Source organism: Mesoplodon bidens, assembly GCF_964165515.1.
Source record: "Mesoplodon bidens genome assembly, chromosome: 1".
Lineage (NCBI taxonomy): Eukaryota > Metazoa > Chordata > Mammalia > Artiodactyla > Ziphiidae > Mesoplodon > Mesoplodon bidens.
The window spans coordinates 168,298,848-168,321,595 of NC_138176.1; the positions used below are offsets into that span (position 1 = coordinate 168,298,848).

General features: G+C 37.7%; 1 protein-coding gene across 2 annotated transcripts in view; it reads right to left on the reverse strand.

The window, feature by feature from the left end:
* Positions 1–22,748, reverse strand: part of VCL (vinculin) — a 99,661-nt gene that overhangs the window by 26,925 nt on the left and 49,988 nt on the right. For both annotated transcript variants that reach the window (XM_081244793.1, XM_081244794.1), the window contains exons 3-10: positions 18,625–18,775; positions 18,336–18,444; positions 15,306–15,428; positions 13,729–13,889; positions 5,941–6,031; positions 4,798–4,945; positions 1,142–1,295; positions 122–297 (exon numbers count right to left, since the gene is read on the reverse strand). In XM_081244793.1, coding sequence (XP_081100919.1) covers positions 122–297; positions 1,142–1,295; positions 4,798–4,945; positions 5,941–6,031; positions 13,729–13,889; positions 15,306–15,428; positions 18,336–18,444; positions 18,625–18,775 — 1,113 coding nt within the window. The remainder of the gene's footprint in view (positions 1–121; positions 298–1,141; positions 1,296–4,797; positions 4,946–5,940; positions 6,032–13,728; positions 13,890–15,305; positions 15,429–18,335; positions 18,445–18,624; positions 18,776–22,748) is intronic.

Here is a 22,748-nt window from a genome sequence, read left to right on the forward strand (position 1 = left end):
ATCAATAAGAAGACAATGGAAGAGTATCATATGTGCATTTAACCTATGAATTTCAACTATATATGTGCTTAGGGGGAAAAAGAGAGAGATTAAAGGACAATTTAATTGATTAAATACATACTGTCTTCGTAGATCTGCTAATTTAGAAGTCAGAGCAGATATTTCTCCAAGAGAACGTAGAATGTCATCTCTCTCTTTAGGATCATCACATAATTCTGCTATTTTCCGAGCTTCAGCCAAAGCCCCTCGAATCTGTTCTTCTCCTTCTGGTCCACCATTTGGATCTGCAAGCCAATTCTACACACACAGAAATAGAAAAGAAGCACAGTGTGATCTACTAATGAACCAATATTACAAAACAAGACCATCAGAAATATTTCAAAAGTAATCATAAGGCATACCAGCAATTGTTTTTATAATGCTGGTCCTTATTATTTTACATCAGTTCTTACTCAGGCAAAACCAAATCAATCCTTCAGCTATTTATTTATTTATTTATAGAGATATTAATATTTGCACATGCAGCATGCAGGATCCTAGTTCCCAGACCAGGGATCGAACCCATGCCCCCTGCAGTGGAAGCTCGGAGTCTTAACCACTGGACCGCCAGGGAAGTCCCCCTTCATCTTTCTAAAAATGATTTTTTCTTTCTCATTAGGATAAAATATCTTCATGAGCTTTATCTTTGAATTAATCACACCTTATTAATTCTTCAGTTTCTTAAACATTTATGTTTCTTCATGAAATGCTTGAAAATCATTTTACAGTAGAGTAATATCAGAATGTTTTAACCCTTTTACATTGCTATGACCAAACACAGTTGTGAATTCTGAGATGAAGAACAGTTTTAACATACTGTAATCTCCATCAGGAGCTAGGAGAATGGTACTCAGAATGCTTACTTTTAACTAACTGAAGTATTCAAAATTAAGATCTCTATTTCAAAATATGGATAAACATTAGCCTTAAGCCTGTGGCGGTAGGGGACGTGTTAACATTGGCAACTACTGTGTATCAGTCATCACTTAGAAACACCCATTATCCACCCATAGAAAATTAGGGGGAGAGGGATACAGGATATTTATGGAACATTTCTCTTTCTCCTTTATTTCCCACCCTTCCTAAAAATCATCATCACTACCTGAGCAGCATCAATCTTCTTCGCAATGCTCTGCTTTGAGTTGGTCATGGCTTCCAGCTTGCGGGCTGCATTTTCCACTTTTGCTGTGAGCACATCCAGACCCTGAGACACCTGCTGGGCTTTCTGCATGGCCACCGGTGAGGCTCCTTGTCCTCTGCTCAAACAGATAGATGCTGCTGTTGTACTCTCTCAAATTCTTAATGGCAAAATATTACTAAAAGCACAGTATATGTTCTTTTACTAACATGTTTGTCCTTTTCCTTTTCTACTAAATCTGCGATAACACAAGGAAACACAGAGAGAGACAAAGCAAAACCCCCAAACCATCTAATTTCTCCTTTGCTCTTAAAAATAATACACAGTAGCTTCAAGGAACTGCATAACCGGGCTTCCCTGGTGGCGCAGTGGTTGAGATTCCACCTGCCGATGCAGGGGACACGGGTTCGTGCCCCGGTCCGGGAAGATCCCACATGCCACGGAGCGGCTGGGCCCGTGAGCCATCGCCACTGAGCCTGCGCATCCAGAGCCTGTGCTCCGCAACGGGAGAGGCCACAACAGTGAGAGGCCCGCGTACCGAGAAAAAAAAAAAAAAAAAAAAAAAAGGAACTGCATAACCACTTTAAAGACCAGACTTGCACATTTTGATAATAATGATTTTCCTCCTGGTGGTGATTACATAATCAAACCTAATCTTCAGGGGGTAAATGTGCTTGTGATCTTATTGCTATGGAGGGTTTTGTTACCACAGTACGTATGCTTTAGAAATAAACAGCCCATTAGATTATCTTATTTATGGGCAAGTATACATTGAAAATGTTTCAGGAGGCAGCACACATAGTGCTACTGAAAGCACACCACACTGGGACCAAGTAGATGTCTGTTCAAATCCTGGCTCCTGCTAACCTGAGGAACCTTGGGTACAATGTTTAACTTCCTTGGGCTTCAGTTATCTAACTTAGAAAATGAGGGGTGGGTAGGTAATAATACTGGCCCTGCTTATCAAACAGAGTGGCGTCAAGCAAAAAGAAATACTTGAAAATACTTTGGCAATAAAGCAATACACGTATGTAACTATTATTATTACAGAATTGTCATTATCATAACCTAATGGTAATCTTAAATATCTACCTTCCACTCCTATGCAACCTATAAGTATCAAAACCAGATAGTACTTAGGGAAAAGGGCACACAGGGACAAGAAACCATTATTTCTCATCATGTTCCTAAAGAACTAATTTCACTCTTTTCCTCTCTCAGAAGTGGTATGCTGCTACTACAAAAAAATGATGTGAGTTAGTAGAAATTTGTTTTCCCTTTGTAAGAGACTTCCCAGGTCATAGCAAAGTAAGATTTGCCATCTTTTTATACTCATATTTTTGAATCCACCCAGCCTGGTAAACTCAATGATAGGGGTGGCAACTTTATCATTTGGTTGAATGGAATGGCTGATCATCATAACCTGAGTTTCTGATTTTAGGATAAACTACAAAACATCTTTGCTTCCCTTAATAATAGTATGGTTTTGTCATTCTTCTATCTATCCTCTTTTTAAATTTATATGGTTTTCATGTATACCAATATTTGAGGTAGTGAACTCAATAATATTTACTGCCAGGTATATATATATATACCTTTTACTTGTACTTGACACCTCCCTTTTACATGGCAGAGGAGTCTAAGACTTTTGGAAATATACTTTTCATGTTTTAATTTGCTTTTTTCCTTCAAATCTCGTAATTCATTATGAGGAACATTGTTTTTATAAGAGTCCAACTGTGAAAAAGTAAAAATATTTATGGGCTGCATAATTTTTCATTCAAAATAAAAAGTTTGAGCACCATGGAGGGGAAAATATATACTTACAACCCTAGAAACTCTAGGTGACTGAATAGAAGAATACCAAAGAGGAAACTGTTACTGAGTTTCAGCCACTAAGCTGTTAGAAAGCTAGGCATATTTAAGAAAGGATAACAAGGAGACAGCTTTGTAATCTTTCATTATGAAAGGCTATTGCAGACTCCAGTGTGAAGCAGGCCCATCGGGGCTCCTCACTGTTCCATCCTTTTCTCTTTACAGATTTATGGTCGATCCTGTACAGCAACTACCTCGTTCTCTTGCTCAGATTCATCTTTCTCATTTTAAATACATACAACTGTGTATTTGAGAATTCCAACTGAAAACTGTCTACCACACTGTGAAAAGGCTGCAGACAAAAGAGCCAGCAGTGAGAAATCAGAAGAGCCAAGAATCTTGTCAAACTGCATTGGCATTTCTCCAAATGGGAACAGAACTTCTTTTTTGTCCTTTCTGTAAAGTTCTTGGCATGCTCATGGCAGAGGAGACTGCTTCACAGCCAGAGAAAAGGCCCACTGCACTCAATGAGATCACATTTATTTATGCTGTTCCCTCTTCCCTTTAAGGTAAAGGCTCTTAACCTGAAGCCTGTGGAGCTTCCAGGGCTACAGTGAATCCAGGAACCTCTGGAAATTACATATAATATTGTGTGGGCATGTTTATATGTATCTTTTTAGGTAGAGATTAATGGCTTTCATCAAATTATAAAAATGACCTTGGTCCAAGAAAGGTCAGGAACCACTCCTTTAAGAACTATATTCTTAAGTCCATTATGTTAATACATTTGAGGCTAGGTGTAATGGTGTGCAACACGTCAAGGTGTGTTCCTGAAGCCTTAGTTTGTAGGGAGACCCTATACTGTATTCCAATTATCTCAAGATGTTTCATGACAATCTTGAGGCAAAATTAAATTTCATTTATACTAGTGTGTCATCATACCTCAATTTTTCACAATGTCCATACTATAAAATTCCATAAAGATAAGAATCTTTTAGAACTTCATTAACTATATGTATGAGTTCCAAACAAACCTATATTATACTGAGTTTTCTTAATAGCAAACTATACATATTTAATTTGGGGGAATGGGGATGGATCCTAAAAGCCAAGACTTGAGGTGGGTAAGAAATAGGTAAAAGAATTATAAAACCAAATGAATAATGATGAAATAGAAACTCAAAAGAGCCTAGAAATGACCAACGTAGAAGTTAATCTATTTAACTGATTTTTTAAATGATATGTGAAATAATTCCAACGTTTTCACTCTTTATGTTTTTTTTCTATTCAGCCTTCATAAAAGATATCTATGCACCTTATTTTTCATAAGCCTATGGCTAGAAACTAAAAAAACAGATTTCAATTTCAACTTTACGATAAGGCATCTACAGTTTTTAAAAGTTCAACAGGGCTTCCCTGGTGGCGCAGTGGTTGAGGGGCCGCCTGCCGATGCAGGGGATGCGGGTTCGTGCCCCGGTCCGGGGGGATCCCACGTGCCGCGGAGCGGCTGGGCCCGTGAGCTGTGGCCGCTGAGCCTGCGTGTCCGGAGCCTGTGCTCCGCAACGGGAGAGGCCACAACAGTGAGAGGCCCGTGTACCGCAAAAAAAAAAAAAAAAAAAAAAAAGTTCAACAAAAGGAAAATTCACTCCAATCTCAAAAGAATTAGTAGAATATAATATCTACGTTATCTATTAGCCAAAGAGAACTCAGTAAAATTCACAGAAACTTGCTTTCTGAATCACTCCATCAGGAGCGAGATCCCAACTGTTATCACTACTGCTCTGGTGAGAGCAGAGGAACTTTACCTGGCTCGGAGGTCAGCCACTTGATCAGTCATCTGCCCTAGCATTTTGCAGGTTCCCAGGATCTCCCTGCGTTCTTTGCCTGCACAGAGTTCACCAACTTTTCCAGCTTCATCTAAGATCTGCCTGATGGCCTGTTCACCAGCATCACCTAAAACAAAGAGATTTTCAAGGGAGTTCCCTGGTGGCCTAGTGGTTAGGATTCCAGGCTTTCACTACCGTGGCCTGGGTTCGATCCCTGGTCGGGGAATTGAGATTCCTCAAGCCAGGTGGAGCAGCCAAAAAAAAAAAAGAGAGAGAGAGAGAGAGAGAGAGAGCTGTTCAATATCTACATTGTTGATCCATTAATTATTTAGAAAGGATGCTTTACAAGTCATTTCATTCATGAAGGAATGGATGATTTTAAATGACAAGACAAGTGAATAGAAGGCAATACATCTGATAGCTAACAGCCAAGCACTGCCCTTACAACCATAGGGTGAGGTTTTAACCACAGAGACTGCTCAAAAAGATCCTAGAAACCACACCCATCTGGAGATAATAAACAGTTTGTGGTAAGCATGTGAATGATGAAAGTAGGCTCTAACAATTCAATATAGTACTCAACGGCTCTAAACTCTATTAGGCTTTTCACATTCATTCAAATATTAATCTAAAACTGAATAAATATTAGATTAGAAAATCCATAATGCCTAGCTCAATAACCTATTTGGGTCTTATCTTTATACAAGTCAACTTTGCTTCCCAATTCTCATTAGCATCATCATTTCATCTGCTTAATTAAGTACTCTGTTGACGTAAATGGAAATCTGCCCAACGGGAACTAGAAAAGAAGAGCTTTCATTCAAAATAGTTACCTTTCTGATTCAGGGAAGGGGTGAACCAATAATTTGGCAAAGAATGCCCAGTTCACTTTGCTTTATTCCTCCGTGATGAGAGGTAGTCTATGCCCTTCATCCTTTTAAGGACCAGTAATACTTCAATTAGTCAAAACTATCAGAGAATGGAGTATGCCCCTAAATGTTCCAGTAGTTATCTCAGGATCATGAGATTATGAATGATTTTTCTTTTTTTTTCTTTTTCTTTTGTTTGCCTGGTTTTTAGCTTTTTGCTGTATCTATCAGAAAAGTAGAACCAGAGGATTACCTGGGGAGGCACTGGGGTCACGGAGCCAACCTTTAGCCTGGTTCAGTTTGGAGTCTATGGAGGCCAACGCTCTCTTCATGGCTTCAGTGTCCTTTTGAAGAAAAATACCACAAGTATTTTCTTTGCAAAAACTAAGATACCATGATACAAAGTAAGACAGAAGTTACACCATTAACATACAATAGCTACGGTAGTCCTACAACAGCCTTAAAAATATTCTCATCACACCATAACGCTTATTTCTGTCAAAATGCAGCATCTTGCATGCAAATCTTCAGTTAATTCTGTTTCCTAGTCTCCCTATTGCTAAACTGTGAAAACTGGTAAAACTGCTCAAGCCAAAAGATGTTCAATGTCTTCAGCCGGAAAAAGCCCTCTTGTCACATGCCTCATTATCAGCCTTTCCACTAGTCAACAATCATCTACTGCAGCCCTGCCAAAGCTCTCCCAGCTTCAGGGAAGCCTCATTAGCATGTGGTACCACAAACCACAGTTCTTCTACATCTTGTTTTGAAATATACACACACTGCTTAATGTTTCACTATGTTTAATCTGAAAAACCTGGAATTACTGGCTGGAAGAAAACTGAAAATCTTCATCTAGCAATTTAGTTTTAATTCCACAAATAAACCACCAAGTGTAATACAAGAAAGAAGTGTCTTTCGGGCCTTCCCTGCCACTCCTCATCCTTAGTTCCCTTACCGTCCCTAAGCTGGAAGAAGAGGCAGGATAAAATAAGTGGGTCTCAATTTATTGACTTGCATAAAACTAGCATAAAATCTCCCAGGATTATAGCATGAGAAGTCCAAACAACAGACTAATCACTTTAAAAATATACATATATTTTAATAAAGTTTTTTAAGTAAATAGATATACAGAAAACAATATAACAAATATGCACGTACCCATCCTCACAACTGACAGACTGGCCATCTCTTAAGTCTATTTAACACCTTAAAAGACAGCCTCTCTCCCTTTTGCTTAGGGAACTGGCTCTTACAGAGTCCATCCATCAAAGCACAGAGTTAACCTCTGAAACTCTAGGCAACGCCTTAAATCCCTTTCCAGTCCTGCAAACCGGGGTTCTTCAAGGTGTGGTGCCACCAGTTTTCCACATGGGGGCACTAGGAGCATCCCCACTTCCAATTCAAACAAAACCCAGCAGCAGCACCAATAAGCATTGGAAGCACTCATAATTAGGCTTAAGGTCAGCAGCCTGACCCCAGCTTTTCCAAAGTACCTATTCAAATTACAGGACTCTCAGCTTTGGACTCCCTCTTTCCCCATCTAAACAGATACAGATTTGGCTATCTAAGTCTCTAAATAACAAATTCTCAGCCATGGCAACTGAAAAGAAGTGAACTAAATTACTGAAAAAATGGAAATAAAATATTTTTATTATCAAGTTATATGAAATTATGATAGCTATCTATCAATAAAAGGCAGTCATAAGAGGATCTATTTCAAAATCCATCTGTAATTAGTACTGTAAGTAGACAAGTGGCATTTTTAAAGTGCTTTGATTCTCAAATGGTTTAAATATTTGCTCTTCCTTCATCTAGTTCAAATTAATCTGGACAGCAAACCTTGTCTTCAAAAGTCAACTTTAGCTTAATTCCAAATTAGCAAGGCCCAAATAAATATCTTTTTAAAGAGAGTTACAGGCAACACCCAACCTCAGAAAGTCAGATAGCCTTTAAGGTCTAATACCAGTTATAGGACTTTGTCTAGATACAGATTAAAAAAAAAAATTCATGATCTCTCACCTAGGAAGTATTGTGCACACTCTGAAGAAGAGAAATTATAGCCATGGAAAAATACTTAATTTAAAATCTATTAATAACCATTTCTCTAATATACATATTTTCAGTGAAGAAAAATAATAGATACTTATAACATTTCAAAAATCTCATTTCAAGGGGAAACAAAGATCAGAAATTTTTCAGTGTCTATTCTAGCATTAAAGGCTACTAGTTAGGAAACTAATCTTAATTGAGCACTTCCTACATGTTAGGTTCTATTTTAGGCATTTTTTCCCTCATTGCTTCATTGAACTTCAATTTTTAATGTAATTTAATTTTATAAATTAAGGGGCTCAGCCATAGAAACACAGTTTGATCTCAAACCTCATTATTTTCTATTAGATGAAATTCAAGAATTTTTTTCTTTTACCAAAGAGAGTTGCCAAAGATTCCACTAACCTTTTACAGTAAAGCAAATCTTTTGCCTTGCCAATTCTGGCTTGGTTAATACTGCCCAGGAACTTAGCTCTATAAATCAAATTTATAATCCTCACTAACCTAAATAACTGCTTTTATTCTCCACTGCCCCAAAATGATTTGAAACACAACAGAAAAACTGGTTTTGCTCTATTCAGCATCCTCAAAAGTCACTGCTTTTTTCTCCCTAATAAAGCGTGGTCACCATGCTTCAAGAAAAGAATCTGATTCTCAGGATGTGACTAATTTAGTCCTAAGTATCAGATGTGAGAATATCAAGAACTTAACATTAAGAGATGCTCATTTTCTCCTAAAAATAATCAATGGCAAATTTGCAATGAAGCTGCATTTTTACTCTGGGAATTTCAATTAGTTACCAAAGTTTTTAATAGCATGAATTTTAGACAATTTTGGAGATTTAAAACAGTCACTGAGAGGGCCACCTTAAATTCTTTCTGGAATAGAGCAAATTGTAAAGAATCATTTAAACACAATACATTTTAATGTCATATCTATTAAAAGCAAAAATGTCTATGGGAACAAATATTTTGGTCTCCTAAGAATCTCATAAGAATTTCTTTTGAAGGGCAGTGTTTGTTATGGAATTGACAGAATTCTGACATAAGCAACAAAAGAAGTATACTAACACTGGCTATAATATAAACAAATTCAATGAACAACTAGGACTAAGAAGCAATTTTGAGATATATTTATAAAGGGTAAAAATAATCATAACTCTGGGGTCAACTACACTATGTACCATAAAGCTTTTTGTTAAACCTTGTCACGTAGGTTTAAGTACTCAGAATACACTCTGGGTATGAAATAGAAGAGAAAAAAACTGTACCCTCGATAAGTACTGTTCTCTGTAAAATCTCAAATTTGGGAACAAGAAAAGTCTCCACCAATCTCTTCTCTGTTTTTGTTGTTGTTGTTGTTGTTTTTTAAGAGTGAATATAAAAAAGACCAGATCTAGTCATGTAACTTTGGGGACAGCTGTCAGGGATCTGATACCCTCCTGCTCTGGTCCCTTTTACTGTAAAACTCTGATGAGTTCAGGTTTTAAATGAGAAAAACCATAGTGCCTTGGCACTCTGCCACATATACCAAAAGTCAGAAGGACAACCTAAAAGACTCCTTTTTACATGCTTTTCCAGGAACTGAAACACTTCTGAAATTTAATATAAAGCCAGACCTAAAGAACACTGAATAATACCAAGAACCACTGAGTTCCTCCCACAGACGATCAAGAGGAACTGCGGTAGGGAAAGTGAGCTTCTGCATTCCCATTCTTGAAAATTTTAAATTTGGGACTAAGGACCCCCTCTCATTCACTGCCCAAGCTACTCTCCCTTTTCCACTAACACCTCCCACCCCCACCCTTCCCACTCCAGCCCATTCTTGACCACATTTCTACCCTCAAGTCTGTGTTTTAAACAAAGATGTTTTTGGAAAGATAAATTGGGCCGTAGAACAAAATCTTATAAACTACATTTAACCTTTGAGAGAAAGTCATCTAGCCCTGAGCCTTCAGGCAATCTACCCTCCCAGGCATCAGTTCCTCATCTCCAAGAATACTTTCTCAGTGCTTCTGTGCCACCTATGCACACACAATCAGTTATACCAACTAAAAGATCACTTGGATCAGAAGAGAAATGTCAATTCCTGTAACATGTCGGGCTTTTCTCCTTTGGCTGGGGGAGAGGATAAAATACTATAAATGCCTAAATTAACTATTTATCTCAAACTCCAAAAGACAAATCCTTTGTTGTATTAGCTGCATACTAGAATACTAAAACTAATACTGCATAATAGAATACTAAAAGACTCATAAAAAGCTCATATATAACCTTATTTTTTTCAAAACTGAAATAAAAATCAACCCTTAAATCCTCAATAGTCTGCAGTAAGGGCAAGTTATTATAGGATTGCCTGTTCTAACTAGTATTTCCTTCTTTGGTAGACTAGAGTAATCTGTGCAAGACACCTGAGTCACTCACTACATTCACCCACCACCAACCTAGGCCCACCGTGGGAGGAGACAAACCACAGGGACGAATTCTAAATAATAGTATCTAATGACTCAAGATGCAGTTACAGGAACACCTACATAGGGTTCAAAAATTCTTAGCAATGAAATGCTTTTTAAAATGTTTTCACTTCCTCTTTATTCTCAGCATGCATCAAGATACAAGTAATATAAATACCAAAAAAAAAAGAGATTAAATATAGATTGCTAAATTTACAAAGGGTAAAATTAGAACTGTGTTTAAACCCCAAATTCTTTTGTCTCATAATGTATTCCCAGGAAAAATGCTAAAATAGTTTTTAATAATCATTATGGTTGTTGATTTAGGAGGGGAAATTTTTTATTTTCAAAATAAAATGAAGTGTTTAAAGTCAAAGTGTTTATAAATTTGTAAATCTGCCATTTGAATGTAGGTATAAAACGTAAAATAATCAGCTATTGCATTGCCTCTTTAAAATCTTAACTTATTCGGCAAGACGTACTTTTATCAAGAATTTTTTCCACTTACTTTCTTCCCCCACTTTTCTAGAGGAACCATCACTTTCCAGGAGAAAACTGCACCAGTGGGGAAGCATGAAACAAGTATGGTAAGACAAAGTTAATTCTTTATTGGTAGGGGTGAGAGGAGGTAAAAGATATCGTATGTATTAAACAGAATGGGAACCCAGGGGTCACAGGCAGACACAAGGTCTGATTAATTCACTGCTTACAGTTGAGCAATGAAAGATGCATAATGCTACTAAACTGAAAAATAACCAAACCCTAGTTATCAATTTCCATTTTCAGGGTAAAATTTTTTCTAAATATTCTTGCAACTAATAAAAACAATTACTCTTAGGGAGTAAGGGAGGTAGAGTGGATAGGGATGGGGATGAGAGTGAGCTGTGTCACACATATCCTTTTATAGCATTTTTCAATATTTATTTATTTGTTTGTTTGTTTATTTATTTATTTGGTTGTGCCAGGTCTTAGTTGTGGCTCGCCGGCTCCTTAGTTGTGGCATGTGAACTCTTAGTTGCAGCATGCATATGGGATCTAGTTCCCTGACCAGGGATTGAACCCGGGCCTCCTGCATTGGGAGCACAGAGTCTTAACCACTGCGCCACCAGGGAAGTCCCTTTATAGCATTTTGATATTTGAGTCAGGTAAATGTAAAACAAAAGCAAAATGAAGTTAAAAAATAAACATTTCTTGCTCATTCTGATGTCATTATGTACTTAAGCTTCTTTTAGCTGAACTAATTTTATTTATTTCCTTTCATTCTGATAGTTTTACAGCATCCTAACAGTCTGGTTCCTTCCAGATCAGCATAACACTGAGAGAGCTATTAGACTGTACACAGTGGGCACCAGGTTTATATTTCCCTTGTATATGCCCCCAAATGCCTAATCTTCCTCCTGAAACACTCAACTGACCACGGTTTTGGTTTTGGTTTTGGTTTTGGTTTTGGTTTTGGTTTTTAAAGAAGCAGCTCTCGGCACTTGCACAAAATAAAGCTCAGTCACACTTAGTTACTAATTGATGGATGACTTTTCCCCTCCAAAAATAGAGAAACATTAAGGTTGCAAGGCCTGCTTCTCTTTTTTACTATTTCTCATCTGCTAGAAGCAAAGGGAAGAGAATAAGGAAAGAGATTAGATTAGGGGAACATGAGATCATGGAGAACGACGGCTGATTCACAGCATAGATAGCAGAACATGCAGTGAGCCAGGTACTGAAGTTAGGAAAAACTTTAGGTACACCTGACTTTTTTCCTTTTGATTTTTAATGCTAGGATTATTGTGAAGGACAGGTGCCCCATCTAGACTCTCTAGCCTACCCATTTTCATTATGGCTTAAAACCTCAATGATGCATCTCCAAAAGTCAAATTCCAGAGCCTGCAAAGGAAACTGGTAGGAGAGGCAAATACAGAAGATAGCAACAGCTGGAAGTTTCCTTTCCTAAGAGCAAGGTCCACTGGTAACTTAGGGGTCACCCAGCTACCTGGGGAAATCTGCCCCTCAAATGAAGTCAGTGGGAATGACCAGACCAAAACAGTTCCCAGGAGCCTGCTCAAAGAGAGGAAAGCACCCACCAAATACATAAAGCCTGACATCCCATAGTAATGTCTTTCCTTTTGCTTTCCCCAAAGACACAGCTCCACATGAGCCAAACAGTCTGCCCAGCACAGCCCTGAGTCCCGTATTAAGTCAAATTCTGACGCATATTCAAGCACAGTGTTACACACCGGCACACGGAATGAGGCACGGCACACAGCACAAGAAAACCTCACAGACATGCTTTTTCTCTTTTTAAGCAAAAAAGAAACTAGAGGGCAAGAGAAAGCTTACCTTCTAAACGTGAGAAAAAGAATAAAACAAACAAGAGAACAAAAAAAAAGATGCATAAAGAAGTCATAACAGGGAAGTGAAAGTTATCAAATATGCAAAAGCAAAATTAAGTAAAATATCAAAGACGTTACATGATTTTACAATATGGATTTAAAATACAGTCTTAGAACTTGTTCAAGAACTTCATGCCTCTGAAAACAAATCCATAGTTAAGATAAGCTGACTAATTTCTCCTCCACTCTTAGTTTAACTTTCTGGTCAACAAAAGAGAGACTGGTGATTTTAGTCCCAGCTTCGACCTTACCTTATAGGTGTCCCGGAGGACAAACAGAGCTCTCCCTACTGGGCACCCAGTGGAAATCATACTACAATATCCCCTCTGTAGTCTGCTACCAGCCTGCTGGGTGGCCCTGGAGATAGCATTTGGGTCCATATGGTGGGGGAAGCTGGATCCTGGAGACAATGTGTTCCCCCCACTGCCTGCATCTTGGGCTCCTACAAGGGAAGTGTAAACCCAAGTGTCTCTGTCCCCAATCACTAGACAAGGAGAAGCAGACCAGAGCAGCAGCGCCTCAGACCACTGCTGCTGGGCTCTAGGAGGAATCCACCAACCCTTCTGGAATTCAAGAGGAAATTCTAGACCAAGGGTAAAGGGACCCCTCAAACTAACTGACAAACGTGAAAACTAATATTTCAGTTAAGCTCCCTTTAGGGAAAACAGAATGATGAAGGGATACATCTAGAAATGTCAAGAGTTTCCTTTGTAGATTTCTCTGGGTCAAAAATTGGTTAAGAAAAGTTTTCCATAAAATTCAGTCATAGGCATATTCTGTATCTTACTTAGTCACCTAGCAACAACCACCCACATGAAAGGCAGGGCTCCCACCCAGGGGAGTGTACACCACACCAGAATTCCTCCACCAGCCCAATCCATGAGACTCCAGCTTGAAGGAAAAGCTACACATCTCAGCTTTCAACCAACATTCACCCTGCATACCTATTTGTTTGTTCTACCTCAGAGCAAAGGAAAAGGGCAAAAGCAGGAAGTAACCCATAACCCTTTATTTTACAAAAGTAAAGAAGAAAATACTTTCATAATATCTAAGTAGTCTTATGCTACACACAATTACAAGAAAAAATGCGAGACAATCACATTCCCAGGAAGGGAAAATAGGGGATTTTGCTTATTTCTCCCCCAATAACACTTACCTTGCTGGCCCAGGCATCTTCGTCCCAAGAAGTGAGTTGTAATACACGAATGATCTCATTAATTTCAGCGCTCATCTTTTCTACAGTAAAATTACGATTTTTCAAAGCTTCTTCAATTCCTTGGTTTTTTGAGTTTTTAGTTGTTACAAAAATCTTCATAGCTGTAAAAATAAACAAAAGATCAGAAACTAAGCCTGGAATTTAATCTTGCTGTATTACAATATTCACACAAGATGTTCCACACTGTGAACATGTTTTGGGCTTCTAAGGTCTTAAAAAGAATATGAAAACAGACACTGCAAGTCTGCCATTAAAGTTCCAGTATCAGCAACCTTCACTGTTAAGAAAGCTCAAGGTACAAAACATCACCACATCATGATCAGAAAACTAATTTAACATGCATATACTGAAGATCCACAGTCACAAAATATCCACTATCCTTCTAAATCAATTATCATCCCAGCCCTAACACTGGCCCCATCAAACACAAACCTAATGGGACGAGATAAAAACAGTCAGTAAAACTGTAACCAAAGTATGCCGCTTGACCCAATCCTAGTGGAAGATCCCAAAGTGTTGAGTTTATCTTCCATGATTTCTCTTAACATATAGAAGGGACTATCTAACCCCTAAAAGTGAAGAAGAAGAAAATAATAACAAAACATTAGAGAAGAGAATATCTTCTTATAAACTAACTAAAATTATAAAAACAAAGATTAATCAACACTTCATTGAGTTACCCAGATTAGAAAGAAAGATTCTTCCCAACAACCTTTCTGCCAAATGGAACAGTTGGTCTCAAAAACATATTTTTGAGACGATTATAAGGCGCTATTTACAAATTTTTGTTTTCTAGTTCATGTAAGGGCTTTCTGAACTCTTACACTCACATCTCCTATTTTAGCTACTACTTGAAATTACAGAGCAGGAAGGCAGTAGCTGGCGATTACAGTGACATGCCTTACAAAATTCTGAAAATAAAGCTGCCCTCTGAGACTTAAACCAACTAACCCACAACTTGACTAAGATAATTTACATAAACCATGAGATGTCTGGTACATACTAGACACTCAATAAGTGCAACTCCCTTTTGCTGGTTGAGAGAGCAGCCACCATGTTTGCATTTCTGGGCTCTGCCCAACGGGGACGTGGTCCTAGTTGGTGTACACCACCTGCTCTTCAACGTAGAGAAGAGTTAAATATCTTCTAGGAAAGGGCTGTGGGTTCACTTCCTTACTATACAATGCTCTATAATATCCATTCCAGCTCCTAATTGTTTTTTCTGAGTACAAATAAAGGTGTCAAAATCTATACATCCAAAACTAGAGTTTCTAGAGGAGAAAAGGGCCTGTTAGAACTTCAAGAGAACAGTATGAGGCAACAGGAGAGCAGTTTCAAACAAAGAGCAAGAGAAGGAGAGCATTAGAGAAGATAAATACTGGTTCTTAGCTAATCAGCTGCACTTTTACTCAGGCTGAAAGACATGCAACTAAAGAGCAAAAGAAAATAAACACCAGAGTTTAGAACATGTTAACATGTTTTTTTTTTCTGTAAGATAAAGTACAGCCAGAAAAGACCTGAAATGAGAACTGGCAGCAACTCTTTCACGGTGTTCATTGAGTTCACCAACATCACTCGGTGCTCCTGGTGAGTCAGTTCCTGCTGCCTCTCATCAATCATCTTGGCCATCTTAGTCATTCCTGGGGCACAGGGAATAAATTGTGCAGAGTCAGCAGTGAAACAATCTGGAGTCTGGCTTTCTGAGCTTAAATCCATTATGAATTACTGTGAAAGTCCAAACTGACTGTCCACTCATTTAAACAACAGATACTATCACTGAACTCTAGCATTTATGACATAGAATTTTTCAGGACAGTTCTAAATTAATGCAACTTTATTCTTCTCATTAAAAGCAATTTATTCAATATAAATCCTAAATGTGACATAATTTTCACACATTTGACATAAATACATTCACAAATATTTTTTACATGTTGCAATTAGTAAATATATATTTGAAAAAAATTCACAAGTGGGGGAAAAAATACTTTGCCTGGCTACCATACCAGCTTTCATGCCATGTACCTGGCCACTGAGCCTATGTGTATAAGAATCTCATGTGAGCCTAGTACAGGCACACCTCAAAGATACTGCGGATTCAGTTCCAGACCACTGCAATAAAGTGAATATCATAATAAAACGAGTCACAGGCATGTTCTGGTTTCCCAGTGCATATAAAAGTTATGTCTACACTATACTGTAGTCTATTAAGTGCACAATAGTACTGTCTAAAAAAACAATGTACATACCTTAATTTAAAAATACTTTATGCTAAAAAAATGCCAACTATCATCTAAGCCTTCAATGAATCATAATCTTTTCAGTAGTAACATCAAAGATCAGTGATCACAGATCACCATAACAATATAATAATAATGAAAACTATTTGAAATATTGTGAGAATTACCAAAATGTGACACAGAGACATGAAGTGAAAAAATGCTGTTGGAAAAATGGCACCAATAGACTTGCTTGAGACAGGGTTGCCACAAACCTTCAATTTGTAAGAACGTAGTTATGTGTGAAGCACAAGAAAGTGAAGCAAGGTGCATCTGGGCTAAGAAACTAGCGGCTGAAAAAAATCTTAAGAATTACAATAATGTGTTTTGTTTTCATCTTTAAATTTTTCTGTACTTTCCAATTTATCCAAAATGAGGATGTATCACTTTTATAATTAGAAACAAATAAAAATAATTATGGGGGCTTCCCTGGTGGCGCAGTGGTTAAGAATCTGCCTGCCAATGCAGGGGACACGGGCTTGATCCTTGGTCTGGGAAGATCCCACATGCCACGGAGCAACTAAGCCCGTGTGCCACAACTACTGAGCCTGCGCTCTGGAGCTCGTGTGCCACAACTACTGAAGCCCGTGCGCCTAGAGCCCGTGCTCTGCAACAAGAGAAACCACTGCAGTGAGAAGCCTGCCCACTGCAACGAAGAGTAGCCCCGCTCGCCGCAACCAAAAGCCCACGCACAGCAATGCAGCCAAAAATAAATAAATACAATAAATTTTAAAAATAATAATAATAATAATTATGGTGATGACAGCATTTGAAAGCATCTGGTGTTCTGGAGTTAGCATACTAGCATTTTTCGTTTACTTTGGTTATTATTCAAGGGTACTATGTGATTCTCTAACACTTTGGTTTTCAAACTGCTCTTAGAATTTCTTCAGCAGGTTCACAGATCGTCAAGAAGCATCCAAAGGGAGATGGAAAGGGTGGGGCTGCCTCTGCTTCATCCAGAGTAGCTCCATTTCTGTCTTTTATATGTTGGGATTCTGCAAATTTTTTTTTTTCATTATTTCATTAGATTTTTTTACTGAAGTATAGCTGATTTACAATATTAGTTTCAGGTATACAGCATAGTGATTCAGTATTTTACAGATTATACTCCATTAAAAGTTATTACAAGGTAATGGCTGTAATTCCCTGCTATACAATATATCCTTGTTGCTTGTCTATTTTATTTTATTCTTTAATTGGAGTATAGTTGCTTTACACTGCTGTGTCAGTTTCTGCTGTACAGCAAAGTGAATCAGCCATACATATACATATATTCCCTCTTTTTTGGATTTTCTTCCCATTTAGGTCACCAGAGAGCACCAAGTTCCCTGTGTTATACAGTAGGTTCTCATTAGTTATCTATTTTATACATAGTAGTATATATATGTCAATCCCAATCTCCCAATTCATCTGCATAAGATTTCATTTGAAGAAATAAAATTTCTTCAGAGTGCTAGGAGAAAGTTTAAAGGGTACTGCTCTAAAGCCATTTCCCAGCAATTTTCAATGACAGCTCAGAGAAATTCTAAACTGCCATAAGTTTACAGGATGACTGCACTGAAACCTCAAGAAAATACATTTTATGTAAGACAAAAGAATTTTTTAAGATAATATGTGATTCTTAATACTAACAAATTAAACATCTGATATGTCTTATCATTGGTCTCATTCATACTTTAAGGAGCCTCAAGTTCATGTTATATGTCTATAACACCAAAAGCTGGTATCTGTTCATGTATTTTGAATACTGAATTCTCAGATGACTACACAATCAGAGATTTAGCCACAGAAGTTCTTCTCTCCTTCTAGGTCTGATTATATCATGCAGCCTTGGGCAAGGGCATGAATCCATAATAGTAAGCAGGCTAATTAGCAAGCTAAGAGATCACAGAGAGCTACAGGCCAGCTGGCAGACAGTGAAGGAATGCTGTATAATGTGGAATGAAGAGGTCAGGATTCAGGGTGGCCTTAAGCACTGCAGTAATAGGAAATTATTTCCTACATTCTCCAGCAACATTTGCAATGTCTAGTTTAGTTCATTAGACAGGACCAGGATCTGTAGAAAGCAGATTCAGCTTTCAGAGACAATGATATCTCTTCAGGAGAAGCACAGAGTCAGCTCCATCAACAAAGTAGAGACAACTAAAAGTTCAATGCATCATTACCTATCTTCCACAAAAAAAGTAGGGAGGAGTACCCCTTTCCTCTTGATCAAACATGGACAATCCATAAAAAATTCTGTTATAAAAGTAGGATATGACTAACCTGGTCCAAGATTCTTTGTGTAAGTGACCAAATCTTCCATAGTTTCCACCACCTCTGCCACTGTAAGATATTCCAAAATTCCTTTGCAAACTCTAATAATTTTACGAACCTGAAAATATATTTCATAGTATTCAGTCAATTGAGTAAACGATAAGTAGAAAACACAATAATTCAGATGTGTAGCTAGTCAACATTTTGTCATCCTAAACAATCCTCAATCCTCCATTATTATCTTTTAAGGCTGGGCTTTTTGTCTGGAAGAGGTCTGCATGGGCCTCAGGTTGTCTACCTCAGCCTCGTCGAAGGTGAGGAGCAGGTCTGATGTGCCGGAGAGGATGCCCCTTGATCCATCAATTAGATAATCTCGAGCAGGCACTGAGTAAGGGTCTGACTGAAGCATCTGGGCTGCCTGGACAAGCTTGGTGCAAGCATTCTCCACCCTGTGGGGAGGAACATGGAGTTAACTCACTGGCAGAACCAAGCAGAAGAATATCACATGCAAATGCAAAGAATGTAAATGGACATAAATTCACATTTTTTTCCTATATGGAAAATAGCCAAGACCAATTTATAATAGAACCTAAGTTTCCAGCTTTTAAAATGTACAACTAAGGGCAGCACATTCTTTCAATCACTGCACTAAGCCCTTGTTCTTCATTATTTCCTGGCAACAAAAAATAATGAGAAAAAGTTTTGGACCTTTTACTTTAGGTTGCTATATCTCTGTAACTCCTTTGTTTCCTTCCTGTTCACCCTACATACACTGCCATTAAAAGACACTTACACAAAGAACTGATATCCCTGACAACAGTTTCAGATTCAACATCGGAAATAAAATACCAAAGCACTGTGTTAAGTGAAATTTAATAATCAGACAAACCAAAGAAATAGGAGGAAACACAAAGCAAAAGTATGAGGTAATGCATAAATTTTTCTTTCATCTAGCCAAATGGATTTGTTTGACAAACTGGACAGTTTGAATACAACCCTATAAAACTATGCTGTTAATTAAAATGTCACTGGCATTAACAACTGAATCAGTTAGTAATAGTTTAATATAATATAGTTTAATAACACAGATAACCTGATCAGCCAAAGGTGTCTTTTCGGGGGGGGGGGGCGGCGGGTCATTTAAAAAAGGAACCCGAAATGCATAAAGCAAGTATTCTTCTTGACCCTCTTGTACTACTAAAATGTATCCATTCATTCAATTATTCTTCTGTACAGAGTTGAAAAGGACCTAACAGATCATTTCCTCATATTCAGTAAATCCATTATGTTATCACTGAGTAACTTACAGGCAACAAATTACTTTAAGTTAAAATATTTAGCCAAAATTACACATTCCTATTTGAAAACACAGAAAATGTCCCATGCAAATAAAAGCCCACTTCACAGCGAGTTATATCAAATGAAATAATATAAAAACTCAACAAGTATAACACAGTCTTGCACTGTTAAAAAACAGAATTAAACCAACATATCAATTTCAACTACATAAAAAGCATTGGGCTATGGACATTATAGGTATGTATATAAAGATGCAAAAAACACTGTTCTAACTCTCAAGAAGCATACTTTGGTAATTCACAAACTTCAGAGCCATAAGGAAGCACATAATAAATATCGGCAAAGAGCAAGACCTCACTGGCGTGGCTTTTGATCAGTCTTAGATGACTGGTTATTTTCTGTTCCTTTTAAATTAAAATTAAAATTTAATTTGAAATTACATAATATATATATATACCTATACATATGACAAAATCATATACACATATATAAAACCCTAAGGCATACAGTGAAAATTTTTCTTCCCTCCACTATCTCCTAGGCATTCAAATTCCATCTACTTGCAGCCAGTGTTATGTGTTTCCTCTGTATTCTTCAAAATAAAGACACTTTACGCACAAAGAAACAAAAACATAGGCTTCCACCATTTTTACACGAATAGGATCATACTATGCATACTCTCTGCATTCTGATTTTTTCACTTAATTTAACTTGGAGATGTTCTAGTAGAAGTACCCAAAGAGCCTCCTCATTGTTTTATACAGCTACATAACTAGTCCCTAATTTATTAGCCTGCTGCAATGAATCACCTTGAATAAACATTTTTTGGGGGGCTGTGCTGCATAGTTTGTGGGATCTTAGTTTCCCGACCAGGGATTGAACCCGGGCCCCGGCAGTGAAAGCCCCAAGTCCTAACCACTGGACCACCAGGAAATTCCCAATAAATATCTTTTTTTTTTTTTTTTTTTGCGGTACGCGGGCCTCTCACTGTTGTGACCTCTCCCGTTGCGGAGCACAGGCTCCGGACGCGCAGGCTCAGCTGCCATGGCTCACAGGCCCAGCCGCTCCGTGGCATGTGGGATCTTCCCAGACCGGGGCACGAACCCGTGTCCCCTGCATCAGCAGGCGGACTCCCAACCACTGCGCCACCAGGGAAGCCCAATAAATATCATTTTTGAATGTGTATGCCTGTAGGATACTATCTAGAAATGGAACTGCTGAGTCATAGGTATGGACATTAAAAATTTTGACAAACGTTGCCATATTGCCATCCACAGAAGTTATCAATTTACACTCCCACCACAGTGGATGACACAGTGGATCTGTTTCCTCAGGGATTCAACAACTCAATGTATAATTAGACTTATGTATCTTTACCAATATGATAGACCAAAATTGATTTCAATATAGTTTGAGGTGAAAGTTATATAATATACAATTAGTAATTTTAAAGGGTATAATTTTCTGTGTGCTTGAAAAGAATGAGTTTGCTCTAATTTTTAGGTGAAATATTTCACATATTCCATCAGCTCAAGCTTGTTAATTGTGCTGTTCAAATCTTCTATATCCTTGCTGATTTTTTTGGTCCGTTTTATCTATCAATTACTGAGTGATAAAATCTTGCACCATAACAACAGATTTGTCCATATCCCCTTGCAACTCTGTTTTTGTTTTATATATATTGAGGCTAACTTATTAGGTACATATAAATTTACAATTATTATATCTTTCTTGTACTCTGAACCTATTTATCATTATGTGATACCTCTCTATATCTCCAATAATCTTTGTTGCTGATATTAATATTGTAAACCAGCTTTCTTTGACTATTTTATTTGACTGGTATATAACTTTCTAACTCTCAGTATCCTTATATTTTAGATGTGTCTTTATAACTACATATATACATATAAGTACACAGTTTTAATCCAGGTTAGCAACTTTTAACTTAATAACTTAGCTCATTTAAATTTATTATTATTGATATATTTGGGGGGGCGGATTGAGAGTCTTTTTCTATATTTTTCTTATTCCCTTTACTATTTTATAAGTCATATACTTTATGTTTTATTACTTTTGTGGTTCATTAAATAGTTTAGCATGCATACTTGGCATGGTAACAATATAAAATGAGTCACTAAGGACTTCGCTGGTGGCACAGTGGTTAAGAACCTGCCTGCCAATGCAGGGGACACGGGTTTGAGCCCTGGTCCGGGAAGATCCCACATGCCGTGGAGCAACTAAGCCCATGCACCATGACTACTGAGCCTACGCTCTAGAGTTGGCGTGCCACAACTACTGAATCCCACACGCCTAGAGCCTGTGCTCCACAACAAGAGAAGCCACCACAATGAGAAGCCCACACACTGCAATGAAGAGTAGCGTCCCCTCGCCGCAACTAGAGAAAGCCCATGCACAGCAACAAAGACCCAACTCAGCCAAAAATAAATTAATTAACTTTTAAAATAAATAAATAAAATAAAGAGTCAATAATTTTACTTCCTCCCCAAACAACAGAATGATCTTAACATACTTAATTCCCAATCACCCCTTTCCTGACCTTTATGCTATTGTTTTCAAGTTCTGTTTCATGTTTATGTTATTGTTTTCAGGTACAAAATGCTGTATCTTTTATTTTCAACTTTTAAATCTTGTTAGGCATTACATTATTGTATAAGTCAAAGTTTGTTTATATTTACCAACAAACTGTCCAATATGTTGGCTAATCATTCCCTCTTGTATCTCAGGCCTTATACCTGGAATCATCTGACTATTGTCTGAAGGACATTCTTTAGCATTTCCTCTAGTAAGAGTCTGCTGGTGACAAAATGTATCCATTTTGGCTGGTTTGAAAATGCCTACTTTGTCCTCATCCTTCAAAGACTACTTCAGTAGTACAGAATTCTGGTTGACAATTATTTTATCAGCACATTGAAGGTATTACCTCACTATAATTTGACAACAGAATCAGAAAGAGATGTTAACAGAAGCAGAGGTTGGAGTGATGTGGGCTATAAGCCAAGGAATTCAGACAGCTTCTAGTGGCTGGAAAAGGCAAAGAAATGGATCCATTCCTAGAATCTCCAGAAGGAACACAACTCTGCTAACTCATTCTGGGCTTCA